The 19,331-nt window shown below is 40.8% G+C and overlaps 1 protein-coding gene and 1 pseudogene across 1 annotated transcript in view; one reads left to right on the plus strand and one right to left on the minus strand.

Annotated features, from left to right (window-relative positions):
• LOC112634566 overlaps positions 1-1,000 on the plus strand; it is a 43,236-nt pseudogene extending 42,236 nt beyond the window's left edge.
• Positions 1-19,331, minus strand: part of RABGAP1L (RAB GTPase activating protein 1 like) — an 802,566-nt gene that overhangs the window by 246,144 nt on the left and 537,091 nt on the right. Inside the window, exon 18 of the mRNA XM_025368997.1 lies at positions 9,774-9,815. Coding sequence (XP_025224782.1) covers positions 9,774-9,815 — 42 coding nt within the window. The remainder of the gene's footprint in view (positions 1-9,773; positions 9,816-19,331) is intronic.

Here is a 19,331-nt window from a genome sequence, read left to right on the forward strand (position 1 = left end):
TTCTCCCAAAAAAAGAAAATAATACTGGACTCTTCGAAGCTGACTGAAGAGCTTTGTTTATATGATTTATTAATAAAAAGATTACTAAATTATTACTTTTAAACTGCTTTGCTTTATATTTATTACATTTACATATTTATGTATAAATATATAAATGTATACATTTGTTTATATATTATATTTATACTGATATTGATAACTTGCTTTCAATTTCCATAAACGTGCTTGTTTAGCAATTCTGGTTTTTTTGAAGAGTATAGGAAAATGCATTCTCATGTTGCTGGCAGAGAAGAATTTTGTAATATGTATCCAAAATTAAAATTTGGTTACAGTTTGACATAGCAATTCCATTTCTAGAAATTTACCCGAGATATCAGATAAGTACACAAAGATGCAAGTTTAAGGATATTTGTTACGGTTTTGTTTAACAGGAAATTCTGGAAACAAATGTCCATAAAAACTAAATATAAAATTGGTTAAATAAATTATGGTATAGGGGAAAGTTCTAGTGGCTTGAGCGGATGGGTGGCAGGAGGAACCATTATGAGAACTGAAGCTGATGATTAAACCTGAACAGGAGCAAGATTACAACCTCTCAAAAGCACCGAGACTTTGTGGCAGAGTCCGTGGGGGAAAAGCCAGGAGGAAGCCTGGCTGGGATTGGTGAAGTTATGGACAAGAAGCTGCAGGAAAGGGGCTTTGACAAGGCCTATGTTGTCCTTGGCCAGTTTCTGGTGCTAAAGATGAAAACCTCCTCCGAGAATGGCTGAGGGACACTGGTGGTGCCAATGCCAAGCAGTACCAGGATTGCTTCGGATGCCTTCGAGAGTGGTGTGACGTCTTCTTGTGGTGCTTTCTGGGAAGCCCTCAATCCCCAGCCCTCAACTGGAGTTTGCAACCGAATAGAGACTCCTCCCCTGTCCTCAACAAAGGAAAAGACTGCTATTGTCCTACTCACCTACAATGTACTCCAGGGTCTTTTGGGAGTTTTCTCTCCTAACCATTTTAACTTTTTTGGATTCTCGCTCTTGCATGCCTCCTGTCTTCCTTTTTCCCCTGCCAGTTCCCTGGGGACAGTTACCAGCTTTCCTGAATGGATTCCTGGCCTTGTCCCTCACCCCCACCCTCACTTTCAGTCCATTTGATACCATTTGGCTCCTTTTTTGACAGAAAAGTCACTGTCCTTGTAAAGTTTTTTAGATCAATTAAGTCAGTGGCTTTCAAAAAAAAAAAAATTATGGTACAGGGCAGGGCGCGGTGGCTCACGCCTGTAATCCCAACACTTGGGGAGGCCAAAGTGGGTGGATCACCTGAGATCAGGAGTTCGAGACCAGCCTGGCCAACATGGTGACACTCCATCTCTAGTAAAAATACAAAATTTAGCAGGGCTTGGAGGCTTAGACTTGTAATCCCAGCTACAAGGGAGGCTGAGACAGGAGAATCACTTGCAACCCAGGAGGCGGAGGTTGCAGTGAATCAAGATCGTGCCACTGCTCTGCAGCCTGGGCAACAGAACTAGACTCCGCCTCAAAATAAATTATGGCATATACAATAGGATAAAAACAGTCAAAAGAAAATTCTGTCTCTAACAGAATTTAGAGACAGAGGTGCTAAATAGCACCTCAGTACACTGTAGTACTGAGTGCTAGGCATCAATCATATATTAACTCATTAAACTCTGACAACAATCTTATGAGACTGGTATTACTAATATTCCCCCATTTAAAAAATGGAGAAACTGTAATTTACCTAAGACCATTGGATAAATTGTTTTTAATGAATCTGAACTTAAGTAGTCTGGCTCCAATGTCCACATGCTTTTAACCATTACATATGTTTAGTGACATGGAAAGATATTCATGATATACTAAATGAAAAAGAGTATTGTTCAACAGCATTTTTTGAAAGAAAATAAATTTATGTGCATCCTTTCACACTGTTCTTCTGGATTTTCTCCCACTTTCCCATCTTATCTCAAACCCAGATTAAAAATATACATACATACATACATATGTGTATAGGTAGGTAATGCATACTTATATAACCATAGACCAAAGCATGGGATAAAGGCTTTATACCAAGTTTTTATTATGGTTATCCCTGGGAATGGGATTATGATTGGGCCTTATTTATCTCTGTAGTGTTTGCATGTAGGACACGAAACGAGCATATAATACTTTGGGAAGGCCAGAGAAAAACACTCTGCCATTTGCTTTTAACCACGGTCAGCAAACAAAAAACCTATTCTGACTGAAAAATTTCTGTGCCCAATATGAAGTGACTAAGATCAATTCTGACTTATCATCTCCAGTCTATTAAATCTATTGAATGTATTCTATGACTACCTAATGTTTCATATAAGTAAATAAATTAGATTTGGAGGAATATATCTGAACTACCTACTGTACACAAAATGATTTCATGATGCTGCCTAGTATTGTGAATCATTCGTTTAGCTCAGTACCTTTCTAGCTACCTGATAGGCTATTACTAACCAAAAAGAAGCTGATCCTGTTCAGAAAGCAGGTGTCTTTAAAACCAAACTGAGCAACAGAGAATTCATCCTATATCTATCCCATTCAAAAACATTATAAATCCAATTTTCCCACTACTGAGACAAAAGTCTTTAGGTGGTCTTGCGCTTTGATCTCTCAATCATCAACTAGGGGCTGAGGGAAGAATTAGATGTTTTTCTCTGGCTAATACCATTACTCTTCCACAAATAACACCTAGACATTTAATGTATGTTAATGAGATAATCTGTTAGTACTTAACACAGAGTATAAATGTTCAAGAAATGTTAGGTCTGTCCCCTCATCACAAGAAATGCTTATAATACAGAGATATCTGAAGTCTCTCTGTAGCTATACTGAAAATTCGTTAGGCTCAATTCATAAGCACTTTGAAGGCCAGGCTCATTGGCTCACACCTTTAATCCCAGTGCTTTGGGAGGCCAAGGCAGGAGGACTGCTTGAGTCCAGGAATTTGAGACCAGCCTGGGCAACATAGTGAGACCCCATCTCTACAAAATTTTTAAAATTAGCTGGGCATGGTGGCATCTACCTGTAACTCTAACTCCTCAAGAGGCTGAGGTGGGAGGATCACTTGAGCCCAGGAATTTGAGGCTGCAGTAAGCTATCAGCATGCCACTGTACTCTAGCCTAGGCAACAGAGTGAGCAGAATGAGACCCTGTCTCAAAAAGCAAAAAACAAAACAAAACGAAACAAAACAACAACAACAAAAAACCCCAGCAATTTGAAGTTCTCCAAAGTTTTAAATTTTGATATAAACAAATACATATAATTTTTCTGGTATACTATACTAGTTTGGGTATGCTTTTTTCCAAGTGGTGGCAGTAGATGATTAAAGTACACTTCAGTTTAGTCCCATATATACTTTGTCTATGGGGGGGTCAGCTTCAGGATTCATATAAGGAAGTTACATAAATATAGGGCACTAGTGATGAGAGGGCTCTTTTTATCTTCTCTAACTAGTAAAATTCTCTAAGATGATGCTAGAAGAGTGCCCATGTATTGCTAAAGAAGACAGAAAAAGCCTTCCTGCCCAGTGACCAGAGAATGTCCTCTGTAGAGGTCTTGTCTGGGTTAACATGGACAAAATAAATGAAAATAATATGAACAAGTCAACATGTCAATCAAGAAGATAACTTACTAATGTATATAGTATTAAGTTGACACAGGGTATAGGTGAGAGGAGCCGGGCACATTCCTCAGCCCCGGGCTCAAAACAAACAAGCCCAGTACAAACACATCCCATCCTCCCATCCCACCACATATCTCTCAAACTTCCTGAGCCCAGTACAAACACATCCCATCCTCCCATCCCACCACATATCTCTCAAACTTCCTGAGCCCAGTACAAACACCACCTGGAAGGTCTCCGATAAGGAGACAGCCGTTCAAGGTTTTACTGAAAGCGCGGGAACCGAAAGAATTCCTTTGTTCCCCTGTAACTTTCGGGCTATAAAAAAGCAAGCACTCGCATTGTTCGGGGCCCTCTTGTATGCTGTGTAATGGAGGGACCAGGTTCGAACTTGTCATAAAGATCCTTGCCGCTTGGCTTTGACTCTGGACTCTGGTGGTCTTCTTTGGGGAACAGAGGGTCTGGGCATAACATCTGGGGGCTCGTCCGGGATTCCCCAAGCCCACCAGACCCCTGGTCAACGGATCTGCTAGGATCGATCTACTGATAGGTGAGTTGGCTCGTCTCCGTTTGTCTGTCTGTGTCTGTGTCTCTATGTCTGTTCTGAATCTGAATCTGTGACTCGCGAGGTCTGAAACTGGAGCTGGCACATTCCTGGCGGATGCACTATAGGACGGCCAGTGGAGACCGGTGGGAGACGTCCCCTGGCTCTCGTCTGATCTGAACTGCCCCGAGCGCGTCTGCGGTTTGGGCAGTAGCTGCCTCTGATCTGAACTGCCCCGAGCGCGTTTGCGGTTTGGACAGTAGCTGTCTCTGATCTGAACTGCCCTGAGCGCCGGTTTGGGGTTTGGGCAGTAGCTGTCTCTGATCTGAACTGCCCCGAGTGCGTTTGCGGTTTGGGCAGTAGCTGTCTCTGATCTGAACTGCCCCGAGCGCCGGTTTGGGGTTTGGGCAGTAGCTGTCTCTGATCTGAACTGCCCCGAGCGCCAGTCTGCGGTTTGGGCAGTAGCTGTCTCTGATCTGAACTGCCCCGAGCGCCGGTCTGCGGTTTGGGCAGTAGCTGTCTCTGATCTGGGCTGCCGGAGCACGATCGTGACTAAATATCATTAATAAGTCAGATCAGATTTCCTTTGCAGGGATTCAAACCCACATTCCTTTACAGGAAGAGACTACAAATTATTACAGGATGGGTAATACCCAGAGCACTCCTCTATCTCTCTTTACAAATAATTTCAAAGAAGTAAGAGCAAGGGGCCATGATCTTGGTATGGAAATCAGGAAAGGAAAGCTAATTACTCTGTGTCGCTCTGAATGGCCTGCCTTTGATGTAGGGTGGCCACCCGAAGGGACCTTCCGACTTGCGGTCATCAGTAGGGTAAAGTCCAAGATTTTCCTACCTGGGCGTGCGGGCCACTTAGATCAAATCCCATATATCCTCATATGGCAGGACCTTGTTGAGAACCCGCCTCCTTGGCTGTCCCCTTTCCAATTAGCCTCTGAACCCTGTAAGGCACTGGTTGCTCGACCACTAAAATCCAAGCAACCAACTGCCCCCCCCCCATCCTGTTCTACCTGATAGCGGGGACCCACTGTTCACAGAACCCCCTCCGTACCCCTCTGGGCCCCAGGCCCCGGCCCCCGGGCTGAGTCGCAGGAGGGAGCAGGCGGAGGGGAGGCGGCCGGCACACACGGGCCCGCTGATAGGGAAGGTAACTTTGGAGGGCCAGCGGGGCGGACGCGAGGGCGCACTTCGTGGGCTAGCCCCCCCCAGCCGCCTGACTCCACGGTGGCTTTACCCCTTCAGGAAATAGGACCCCCAGATGACACAGGAATCCCCAGGCTCCAGTACTGGCCATTCTCCACCAGTGATCTGTATAACTGGAAGACTCAGAGTGCTCGGTTTTCAGACAACCCCAAAGATTTACTGGCTTTACTGGATAGTGTCATGTTCACCCACCAGCCCACTTGGGATGATTGCCAGCAGCTCCTCCGAATCTTGTTTACCACGGAAGAGCGAGAGAGAATACAGCCTTGCAGAAAATTCATCAAGAAATCTGGCCCAAGCTGAAGGAACTATATGAGACCGGTCCCCCGCCGACACCCCATCCGTACCAGCCGGGAGACTGGGTCCTGGTCAAGCGACACAGACAAGAGACCCTAGAACCCAGGTGGAAAGGACCACTCCAGGTACTCCTAACCACACCCACCGCCCTAAAGGTAGAAGGCATCGCGTCGTGGATCCACTACACCCACGTCAAGCCGGTGGACCCAACCTCCGACCTCCTGGGACCAATCATGGCGACGGCTGAAGCACCGGACACGTGGACTGTGGACAGAGCTAAGAACAACCCCTTAAAACTCACCCTGCGCCGACAGCATAGCTCACTGCAAACATGCAGTTAGGTAGTCTGACTCTAACGTTAATCGCCCTAGTGGCCGCTGGGGAAAACATAAAGCCAACTCCTAATCCCTTTGTCTGGAGATTCTGGCTTTATGAAAACCAAACCCACCCTGGGCAACCTCATAAGCCCGGGAAATTAGTGGCCAGTGCAGATTGCCCCTCCTCAGGGTGCAATAGCCCAATTTTACTAAATTTTACCGATTTCCCAATAGCCAAACCAGTGGCACCAATGATATGCTTCGAGTATGATCAGACTCAATACAATTGTAAGCACTATTGGTGGCACCAAAGTGCTGGCTGCCCTTATAACTATTGTATCGTCCATAAATACCAATGGTGGGGTGGAAAAGAACAGATAAACCCCAGATGGCCCTTCCATCGTAGACGAGATGGAGACCTTTCATACACATGGATAGTTAGAGACCCCTGGAACTCCCGCTGGACCACGCCTCAACACGGGGCTGTATACTACTCCTCCGCCTCCACATGGCCTAGTAGTCACCTCTATCTGTGGCGGGGTCTAGTGCAGGTACGGCCCCTGGTCCATGGAAATATCCAGCGACAAGAAAACCGCCTGACACAAGATTTATGTCCTTTTTCCTGGTTAAAATTATTGCAAGAAGGATTAGAACTTGCTAACCTTACAGGACTTCACAGCCTGTCTGGCTGCTTTCTGTGTGCCACTCTAGGGCGTCCACCGCTAACTGCTGTCCCCCTGCCATGGGGATCCTCTACCTCTGCCCAAGCTAACAACCACCGCAACCTCTCATATGCCCCTATCCCTAACGTGCCACTATACCTAAACCCCAGCCAAGAAAAGTTTCCCTACTGTTTCTCAAGAACTAATTCCAGCCTCTGCAGCATCACTGCAACGCCCCCTAATATCACCTTAAGGGCTCCGTCGGGCATGTTCTTCTGGTGTAATGGAACATTATCTAAAAACCTATCAAGCCCCTCTGTTACCAACCTACTGTGTCTTCCTGTCACATTAGTTCTCCGGTTGACTCTACTTACTGCCGGCGAGTTCCTAGGGTGTACCGGTAACTGGACTAGTGCTGTTATTCACCCAGTCCCTAGACTGAGACCTGCACGAGCCATATTTCTCCCCCTCATTGCAGGAATCTCCCTCACCGCATCCTTCATGGCAGCCGGACTGGCGGGGGGAGCCTTAGGTCACACCCTCATAGAAAGTAACAAGCTGTACCAACAATTTGCCGTTGCTATGGAGGAGTCAGCTGAGTCCCTTGCCTCCCTCCAGCGGCAGCTCACGTCCCTAGCACAGGTAACCTTGCAGAACCGGAGGGCCTTAGACCTACTCACTGCTGAAAAAGGGGGTACGTGTATGTTCCTAAAGGAAGACTGTTGTTTCTACATAAATGAATCAGGACTTGTGGAGGACCGGGTCCAACAGTTACGCAAGTTAAGCACAGAAGTAAGAACACGGCAGTTTGCTTCAGCTGCAGACCAATGGTGGAACTCATCTATGTTTTCTCTGTTAGCCCCCTTCCTTGGACCCCTGCTGAGTCTTCTATTTCTGCTTACCGTAGGACCTTGTGTTGTTAACAGAATTTTGCAGTTCGTTAGAGAAAGGTTTGACACTGTACAACTCATGGTCCTCAGAGCCCAATACCAACCTGTAAACGCTGAAACAGAATCAGACTTGTAAAACCCAAGATTGGCTCTAGAGATACCTGAAAAGAAGGGGGGAATGAGAGGAGCCGGGCACATTCCTCAGCCCTGGGCTCAAAACAAACAAGCCCAGTACAAACACATCCATCCTGCCATCCCACCACATATCTCTCAAACTTCCTGAGCCCAGTACAAACACCACCTGGAAGGTCTCCGATAAGGAGACAGCCGTTCAAGGTTTTACTGAAAGTGCGGGAACCGAAAGAATTCCTTTGTTCCCCTGTAACTTTCGGGCTATAAAAAAGCAAGCACTCGCATTGTTCGGGGCCCTCTTGTATGCTGTGTAATGGAGGGACCAGGTTCGAACTTGTCATAAAGATCCTTGCCACTTGGCTTTGACTCTGGACTCTGGTGGTCTTCTTTGGGGAACAGAGGGTCTGGGCATAACATAGGTCTGATATCCAGAGAGGTAGTCCTGGGTTACTCAAAAGACAGATTAAACATGCAGTGAAAGCACTGGTAAAGATGAGTCACCAAAAAAATGAGGAAAGGCATTTTGGGAAAGACATAATATCTGAGAGTTTAAAAAATTAGATATAATATGAGAAATCAGAACTTTCTTGGACCTCCTTATACTTACTTTATGTTTTAATATTGTTTTTAGTCTGAATTACATATACTTTCAATGCTTAGGCATTCTAAAAGTCTTATTCCAGCCCTGTTGAGAGGACATGTTGGAAAGTTTCGGCTTGGATTTGTTTTAATAAAAGAAAAAAAATTAGAGGTCAAAACCCATGACTTCATTAAAGGACACAGCAAATATGTTTGTGTTATTTTATTTAAAATATTTTTCTATTTTCTAAATAGCTTTGGCATAAAAAATATATAAACACAAATGATTTAATTTTAAAAAGTGCATTTTACGAACTTCACAAAGAGCAAATGTGTAATGGAATAAGAGATGAGGAACAGAAACCCACTTACTGAGTTGCAGAGGGCCTGTACTATTTCATGCCTTTGTTTAAAATCAAGGCTATGTTAATGATTAGGTATGGTTAAGGCTCTCCTAACATATCAAGAGGTCCTCCTATGATACCATGTCACTATCTTTTGAGGGATTCAGAAGAATGATAAGGGATCTAGGAACATATTCTGAGTCACCTTGTAAAGAACAATAATAATGACAGCTAACATTTACTAGGCAGTAAAATGTTCTAGATACTACATTAAGGACTTCTTTGATCATCTCAATTCTTTTAACAATCTCATATATTAATTTCTATTATTATCTCAAAACTCAGACTCTGCACACTTAGAATAATTTGCCTAAGGTCATGCGGTAGGGCTGAAATTAGAAGCAAATCTGTCGGAGTCCAGGTCTGCCATTTTAACCACCATGTTATACTGAGGAAAGGGTAAGCCTGTGCTTTTGAGGCAATTATCACCTTTACTATCAGAATGTCTTCTTTGACTGAAGGACAAAAACCAGCTGGGTTATTTTCACCAACTCTGCAGCAAATGTCTTGCAGTTACCACATTATTAAAGCTGTATGATATGTTGACATAAAATCCAACAAGGTAATTACAATAGAATTCTAAAGTGTTTTATAAATTTCTAACTATCATAGAAAGAACTGCAAATTGAAATGTAGTAGTTCCTGTTTTAGTCAGCATATTATGGAAACTTTAATAATTCAATTACATGTTTAGGTACCTCCAGAGATGTTACAGTAAAAAGTATTTTAAGAAAAAAGAAGGCATCATTCTGACAGAAAACAATTTTTAACTTTTTCTCTTATATCATCCAACTCATGATAAAAAGATATTTTATGTTACTGCAAAAAACACTAAAATAGTATCATTAAATACATAGATTATAAGAAAAAAAAAAGACTCCAAATAAACAACAACAGAAAAGAATGAGAGGAGGGAAGAGGATCAGAGTTTCTCAGAGAAGTCATCTTTTCTTGTGTGTCTGAGAAACTAAAATGATTCAAAGACTGTAAATTGAATTATTCCAGTCCCAAGTGCAAAGAGGTAAGAGAATTTGGTAACTTAAGATTAAAAAAAAAGACTTACCTTTAGGAGAGCCAAAGCTACATGAAAGATTATGTTCAAACCCTGAAATAGAAAAAGAAAGTGAAAATTAGTAGTGCCACATATACCACGATTTTATTATTTCCCCAAGACTTCCATATATCTTTAATAAAATTCCTAATTGCTTTCATCTTCACAAACAATAACTAAACCATGAGTTTTTTTTTTAAGGCATTTTCTTTCCCTGAGTGGCTTGTTGTAAATTTTAGGTGCTATTTAATCAATGTTCACATAAAATTGTTTTTACAATAAGTTATTTCCCTTCAGTCAATTTCTGAATTATTTGCATGTGCCTAAGTCTTGTGAAACTCAAATTCCTTGCTCAAGCTGGCATAATGATGCAGAAGTCTAAAATTATTAATTGAAATTCCTAACCCTAATCTAGACATCTCGGTGTTACAGTTAAACTACAAGTAGCAGACAGAATAAAATAAAACAAAACAAGGCAATGTTGCCCATAAGTGGGACAGATTGTGTACTGGAGGCTTTAAGTATCACACTGCATTTCCACTACTGTTCTTACTGTTTTCTTATTTGTTTTAGTGATTGCTTTCAAGTATTATTCGTATAACTAGAGGTGGTCATTAGGGGCTATCTGCCAGACTTCCTTTTCTTTTCTGAAAAATATAGCAATATTTCTTTAGAAATAAACAAATTAAATTGTTCTTGAAGAAGCCATTCTAGAACTGAATTTTGAACTCTGGGTTCTGCCCAATTGCTCTGAAGAGATGTTGAGTTATTAAATTCAAAAGATAGAGAATCTTATATGATAAAGATAACAATCAGAAATAAGTTTGCTACAAAATGTGCTGTTTCCTTGCCATGCAAGTCATCATACATAAGAAAAAAGATATTTCAAGTATGAGTTGGCGTAAGTCCCGTAAGTCCAGGGTCTATTTCATGTGCCCTCTTCATCGTAGTCACTGATACACTCTGGCTAGCTTTTGGATATGGAGCTGTACCAAATGTACTACCCAAAAAGCTTACAATAAACCATGTTTTTTCTGTTTCTGAAATAACTCTAGAAGCAAGGATTAGGCCCAGATATTTAGAGTGTATTCCTGTTATGATTTGCTAACATGACCTTTCACATTCAGCTACCAGAAATATGACATAATGATGGAAGGAATGAATGATAAACACAAATATTCAGTTGGTTAAAATATAAACCAAATATTTTTAGTTTGGGGTTTACTCAGTTAATTCTTTAAGAAACCAAAAGAAGTAGGAAATAAGTATAATCAGGCCAGGAGATAAAAACAAATGAACGCAGTTCATAACCATACTAAGCAATTATCCTAGACTGGTTTTGATCACAATTTACCAACTAGAGAAAAGAAAGACTATTACAGATTTTAAAATGTGGGTTACAATTAAGCAAAATTTGCTTTCTGAATCAAAATTTCACTTCTTACCCACTAGCTGCTGCCCACCTGCCAAAACTTAAAGGCCAATATAAAAGAGACCTACTGCCCTGTTCTCCAACTCTGTCCACCACCACCACGTCACAACTGCTAGGCAACAGTGAATTCTCACAACCTGAGTGCTTATCAGCCTGCCATCAGAACCTGATCCACTATTTCTCTGGTTCTTGTTTTTCCAGGCACTGCTCAAAATGTAAACCCCTCTCATCTCTGTTTTCTCATCTTCATAATGCTCTGGTCCTTTATCCTAAGCCAGTTTCCTACTCCTCCTCTCCTTCCCAAATCCTTTCATGGTAGCCTTTGGAAACTCCACTCCATGTTCAGCTACCTTGGCTATATTCTTAACCTCCCTGTCAAACATTCCCCCCAAATTCCTTATATTCACAGGAATAGTGAAATTTCATTGATTCTTATAACAACTTATAAAATGATTCTCATTTTTTAGAGTATGAATGTGACTAGCCCAATATTATCATGTGAAAACCAAAAAGAAAATTCTAAGCCCTCCAACTAACTAAATGGAGGACCAAAGGGACCCAACTAAACCTGAAAAAATAGTTCAGAACATGATAGGAAGGCGGAATCAGGCATGCCTCATTATACCCTCCTCCCTTTGGAGTTCAGGCACACAACTGACCAGCATTAACATTAAAAGAGAGATCCTAAGACAGACAGAAAAGACCCTGTAGCAATAAGATACCAAATTCCAACCTGACTCTAAGTATAGCATCACGTGGCAGATAGCAGGGCCCTGAAAGAAACCAAACTGTTTTATCCCAAAATAGATTCTGTAACATATTTTGAAATGGTTCTAAAAAGCTGTCTTTTGTGGGGAAAATTTGCATTCTATAGAGGATTCCCTTCTCTTTCCAGGTCATTTTAAGATCCTGAAGACAGACTGGCTGTGAGTCTAGAACCTTTTAAGGATCTCTAAAGGAAACATTTGCCATTTATTGCCTCTGGGAGTGGTTACCTAGGAGACTTCATATACATAAGAAGAACCCCAGTGTTTACAACCCCTTATCTTAACCCAGACACTCCTTTCTATTGATTCCAGGTTTTTAGATAATAACAACTCTTTCAACCAATTGCCAATCAGGAAATCTTTGCCAACCTGGGCAACAAAGTGAGACCCCCTCTCTACAAGAAAGTAAAAAAAAAAGTTAGCCAGGTGTGGTGGTGCACACCTGTGGTCTCAGCTTCATGGGAGGCTGAGGCAGGAGGAATGCTTGAACTGAGAGGGTGAGCTGCAGTGAGTCAAGATCACACCACTGCACACCAGCCTAGATGACAGAGCAAGATCCTGTCTCAAAAAACAAACAAACAAAGAAAAAGAAAAGAAAAAGATAACATTTTTGAATCCACCTATGATCTGGAAGCCCCAGCTTTGAGTTGTCCTGCCTTACTGCACTGAATGAATGTATGCTTCACATCACATGTATTGACTGATGTCGTTTTTGTTTTTTGAGACAGAGTCTTGCTCTGTCACCCAGGCTGGAGTGCAGTGGTGCAATCTTGGCTCACCGCAACCTCCACTTCCCAGATTCAGGCAATTCTTGTGCCTCAGCCTCCAGTGTAGCTGGGGCTACAGGCTCTGCCACCACACCTGGCTAACTTTTGTATTTTTAGTAGAGCTGGAGTTTCACCATTTTGGCCAGGCTAGTCTCAAACTCCTGACCTCAAGTGATCCACTGGTCTTGGCCTCCCAAAGTGCCGGGATTACATGTGTCAGCCACAGCACCCGGCCTGATGTCTTTTTTTATTTTTATTTTTTAAACAGAGTCTTGTTCTGTCACCCAGGCTGGAGTGTAGTGGCACAATCAGAGCTCACTGCAGCCTTGACGTTTTGAACTCAAGCAATCTTTCCACATCAGCTTCCCAAGTAGCTGGAACTACAGGCATGTGCCACCACACCCAGATAATGTTTTTTTTTTTTTTTTTGGTAGAGAGGGTTTCACTATATTGCCAAGCTATTCTTGAACTCCTGGCCTCAAGCAACCCTCTGCCTCAGCCTCCCAAAGTGCTAGGATTAAGGGCATGAGCCACTGTGCTCGGCAATGGATTAATGTCTTATGTTTCCCTAAAAGATATAAAACCAATGTGAAACCCAATCACCTTGTGCACATGTTCTCAGGACCTCCTGATGCTGTGTCATGGATCATAGTCTATAACTTGGCAAAATAAACCTCTAAATTGAATGAAACCCGTCTCAGATGCTTTTTAGTTTACATATGTGTTTAGTAACAGGCTAGAATCACCCCCTCAAGCCTCCTGATGTCTAGTCTAGTGAGATTTTCTCACACCATGCTGGTATAATGTGCATAGTAAATGCTTATTTGAAGACTTAATGATTAAACTACACTAGCTTTCCCAAATTTTCTGGGGTTGATTTATTTCCCTGTGGACCCAACTAGACCAATTTACAGAATTATCGATGTTATGCCCAGACCGTTTGTTCCCCAAAGAAGACCACCAGAGTCCAGAGTCAAAGCCAAGCGGCAAGGATCTTTACTACAAGTTCGAACTTGGTCCCTCCATCCCACAGCATACAAGAGGGCCTCGAACAATGCGAGTGCTTGCTTTTTATAGCCCGATGTAAACAGGATATGTAAAGTTACAGGGAACAAGGTAATTCTCTGGGTTACAGCATTACAATTGGTTAACATTCTACATTTAGCATTCCTTATCGGAGATCTCCCAGGTGATGTTTTTCTGAAGTTTGAAAGAAATATGGAGGAATGTGTTTGTGCTGGGCTCAGGAAGTTGGGAGATATATGGGGGATGTGCCTCATTCCTTTCATCATCAAATTACAGTAAGAACCCCTTTCTTCAATTATCTCAAAATCAAACAATTAGACAACCAAGCTGTGCAAAACACAAAGAACTTACAAGTAAAAATTAAATAAAGATCTCTAAATAGCCAAAATGGCTCTCACAAACACCAAGAGAAATCTTTGCTCAACTTTTTATTCTATACATACTTCCAGTTAGTTTGGTGATATGATTTTGAAGCTTGTAGATATCAGAAGTAGCAAACCACAAGATAAAGTATGTGCCAGATGGGATCAGGGATAGATAGCCTATAGTGACAGTTGTCAGAATTAAAATATCAGATCTCACAGAAATAGAAGACATTAAAAAAAAAAAAAAAAGATAAAATGCATAGCTCTCTGGGTCCACTTGGGGGAGCCAATAATCTTCAATAGTTAATTATTAACTACTGTTAATTATCACTATTAATAATGACAATCTAGCAGGATTAATGAATGCTTATATCATGTTATAATACTGTGCTTAAGGGAGGTGAGTGTGTGTTTTAAATAAAAAGTAGATAATGATGTTTTGAAGTTTGGGAAGCTAAAGAGGAAACTTTCAGTTACCAGAAAAATTTATATATGTAAATTCTTTAAACAAGTTCAGAAAAATAAGGTATTATATATCTGCTTATATGAAGCTCTAGACATTAACCCATAAAAATAAAGAAAAGTAAAGACTTTATAAGCCTTGAAGTAAAGTAAAACAGAGTGGCTCGACAATGCAAACAAATACACTTTAAGACATTTGCGTTGATGGAATTCAGAAAAGAACTTGTTATTCTATCAGGGTTTTGTTTTGTTTTGTTTTTAAGAGATAGAGTTTTACTCTGTCACACAGGCTGGAGTGCAGGGGTGTGATCACCACTCGCTGCAGCCTCAACCTCCCAGGCTCAAGCAATTCTCTCAACTCAGCTTCCAAGTAGCTGGCACTACATGTGTGTGCCACCATACCTGGCTAATTTTTAACTTTTTTTGTAGAGATGAGGTATCCCTATGTTGCCCAAGCTAGTCTCCAATTCCTGGGCTCAAGTGATCCTTTTGCCTTGGCCTCACAAAATGCTGGGATTATAGGCATGAGACACCACACTCAGCCTTGAAATGTATTTTTAAAAGCAAAAGATGTCATACATTTTCAAGATGCCTCCAGTTTTTAGGAATATGTAATCCCCAGCAATTTGTTTGTTCTTAAGGGGAAAACATGTACCTAGTAGAAATCAAAGGGCTAAAAGTTTGGAGAATTATTAAGAGTAAAAAATAAGTAAACATGTTATGGCCACATCATTTATAGTACAAGGTCTAACTCCAAATGCAAAATAATAACCAACATCTACTGAGTATTTTGTATGTGCCAAGATATGAATGAATTACATTAAAGGCATGTCCTTATTTCATCCCACAACTACCTAAAATTCCATTTTATACACAAGGAAATCAAGATTTAAAGAAATCAAAGTAACTTTCCTAAGTCCAACACCTAATAAGTGCAGATCTAGGATTTTAACCTAAGCAGCCTAATTCCAAAAGTGATACTCTAAACAATTAAGTTAGAGAAGATAATTCAATGAATATATGAATGAATGAATGAATACATCTCTTATTTGGATATTATTTAATGTGTCCTCTGCTTCCTAAAGGATTAAAGCAATTCTTTCCATTTAAAGGCAGGTAAATTTTGAGAGCAGAGAGTAAAAAGATAACAAACAAATTTAGTTCTTCTACCAGAACTAAATTCTATTATTTGTTTCCACACTGAAAACACTTACAAAAAGTAGCTGACTGCTTGCAGTATATGAGGTAACAAAAACCCAGCTTGCTGTGGGAAGAAAGGGTCACCACCTTCCTCTAATGACAACTGATTGAGATCAGCCTTGTATGCATGAAGAAGTAGATTTTTAACTGATTTGGATACTGCTATTTCAAAATTCAATGACATTCTGGCAACATCTTTGCTTTAAAGAACACCTACAAGTAATTGCCCCAAATTGAATAATTGCTCCAAAGTGCAGATCATGGTGTTCTCAGGTAGGCCAAGGATTAAGCACCCACAGTCTTGCATAAAATAACGGCTGACAGTAGAGCACCCACTGAAACAAAGACATCGAACATTTTGGCTCTGATAAGCAGGCAATCGTGGGTTCAGAGGGAGCTGACAGATTGCGTGAGAAGCTGTCAAAAACTTAAGCTGACAGCACTGAGAACAAATGCTGAAAAGGTAGTGTCAAAAAGTACCAAGTGTGCATCAGCACCTGGGTTCTTAGGGATCAAAATAAAAGGGAAATAATGGAAATCCTAACAACAAGTCAGTAACCCAAATTACCAAATTATCAAACCAAAAATGGCCAAAGTAAATGAAGCAGGTTCACAGACAAAGCTAGAAGAAATGGGGTTCTGTCCTTTCTGACCCATCCAGAAGAAAACATACCACCCTAGGAAGAGATAATGACTAAATGAGATAGCATACATCAAATAAACTGAGTATTTGGTAAATATTCAATAAACGTTAGCAATTATTATTAGGTTCATGTATTCATTGCCTAATATATCCAGTATTTTATATTTTTCACTTAATCCTCTCAGTAACTCTATGGCATATGTGTTATTGCCACCATTTTAGAGATGACTAAACTGAAGCTCAGAGACAGAACATTGTTAGTAAATGGTAAAGCCAGGCTATAACTCAGGTCTATCAGACTAAAGCAAATCCATGCTTTTTTCCACTAATTCCATATTGAGTGCTAACTCAGTGGGGCTTTGGTTAGATATCTGTGATGGATTAAAGAGTCCCAATTCTTTGATGCTTCTCCCATTGAGAGTTAAGGTCTCTGTTCTCTCATTTCAACCTGGGCAGACTATGGTACTGCTTTTACCAGTAGAATATGGTGGAAGTGGTGCCATGCTAGTTTATGTGCCCAGTCCTTGAGATATTGACAGCTTTCATGTCCAGTCTGTTGGAACACTCACTCTTAGAAGCCAGCTACCATATAAGAAGTGCAATTATACTTACACCCCCATGCTCTCTAAGTAACCAAGCAATCACAAGAAGGCCTGGAGGACCAGATATCATCAGTAAAGAAGAAAGACCAAGAATCACCAAGGTGGTAGATATGTGAGTAAAGAAGTCATCTGGAAGTGAATCAGGTGGTCCAGCCGATGCCAAGTGGATCAGAGATGAACCACATAGCTGAATTCCAAAATTTCTGACTCATGAGATTGTAAGAAAATAAATGATTGCTTTTATTTTTTTCACTGGGAAATAATTTCAGATTTAGAAAAAATTTGCAAAACCAGTACCAAGAAGTCCTACATATCCTTCACTCAGTTTCACCCAAACATTAACATCTTACATAACCACAGTATAATGATCAAAACCAAGAAACTATTATTTTTATCAAATGCCCCACTAATGCCCTTTTTCTGGTCCAGGATGCAATTCTGGATTATATACTGAATTTGGTTGTCATGTCTCCTTAGTCTCCTTTCATATGGGACCGTTTTCAGCCTTTATTTTTCATGACCTTGATGCTTTGGAAGAGTATTGGCCAGTTATTTTATAAAATGTCTGTCAATTCGATATGTCTGCTGGTTCCTTATGATTAAATTCAGAATATGTATTTCCAGCACAAATACCACAGAAATGATGATGTGCCCTTCTCAGTGCATCATTTCTTTTATTATTATTATACTTTATGTTCTAGGGAACATGTGCACAACATGCAGGTTTGTTACGTATGTATACATGTGCCATGTCGATGTGCTGCACCCATTAACTCATCATTTACATTAGGTATATCTCCTAACACTATCCCTCCCCCTTCCCCCGACCCCACAACAGGCCCTGGTGTGTGATGTTCCTGTTCCTGTGTCTAAGTGATCTCATTGTTCAATTCCCACCTATGAGTGAGAACATGCGGTGTTTGGTTTTCTGTCTTGCGATAGTTTGCTGCTTCTCAGTGCATTCTATCAGGAGGTTACATAACATCACTATATGTCTCACTATAAAAATCATTATCCCTTTAAAGTCACTCAGTTTTCATGTAGCTTCTTATATATTACAGGTAATCAGAAGAAAACCCCTTTGACTTCTCTTTGATAAATTTCTTGCTGCTATGATCTATAAAGCAATGCATTGTTTCAAAGAAAGTAGTGAAAGTGACAGATAATTAACAGGCAAAAAGAAATAAGTTAATACTAGCTGCTCTTAAATATAGGTTCTACAGCAAGAATATTTAGAATATTAGCCAAAAATTCTTTTACTTTATTCTGCTTCTCATGTTTTAAGCTCTTATCTTAGGATGGCTAATGGTGCTTGATGGGGTAACGAAATAAAACGATGTGATGTTTGGGTTTTTGTTCTGAATGTCCACTAGAGGTCAGGATTACAGCACTGAAAATCAATCCCTTTTTTTTTTTTTTTTTAAAGGATTTCACAGACCAACATAGTAACCTTGTATACAAATTAAGACATGCTGTTTTGCCTAGGTAATACCATTCAGGACATAGGCATGGGCAAGGACTTCATGTCTAAAACACCAAAAGCAACGGCAACAAAAGCCAAAATTGACAAATGGGATCTAATTAAACTAAAGAGCTTCTGCACAGCAAAAGAAACTACCATCAGAGTCAACAGGCAACCTACAGAATGGGAGAACATTTTTGCAATCTACTCATCTGACAAAGGGCTAATATCCAGAACCTACAAAGAACTCAAACAAATTTACAAGAAAAAAACAAACAACCCCATCAAAAAGTGGGCAAGGGATATGAATAGACACTTCTCAAAAGAAGACATGCATACAGCCAACAGACACATGAAAAAATGCTCGTCATTACTGGCCATCAGAGAAATGCAAATCAAAACCACAAAGAGATACCATCTCACACAAGTTAGAATGGCAATCATTAAAAAGTCAGGAAACAACAGGTGCTGGAGAGAATGTGGAGAAATAGGAACACTTTTACACTGTTGGTGGGATTGTAAACTGGTTCAACCATTACGGAAAACAGTATGGCGATTCCTCAAGGATCTAGAACTAGAAGTACCATATGACCCAGCCATCCCATTACTGGGTATATACCCAAAGGATTATAAATCATGCTGCTATAAAGACACATGCACACGTATGTTTATTGTGGTACTATTCACAATAGCAAAGACTTGGAATCAACCCAAATGTCCATCAGTGACAGACTGGATTAAGAAAATGTGGCACATATACACCATGGAATACTATGCAGCCATAAAAAAGGATGAGTTTGTGTCCTTTGTAGGGACATGGATGCAGCTGGAAACCATCATTCTT

The sequence above is a fragment of the Theropithecus gelada genome, chromosome 1 (genome assembly GCF_003255815.1).
Source record: "Theropithecus gelada isolate Dixy chromosome 1, Tgel_1.0, whole genome shotgun sequence".
Lineage (NCBI taxonomy): Eukaryota > Metazoa > Chordata > Mammalia > Primates > Cercopithecidae > Theropithecus > Theropithecus gelada.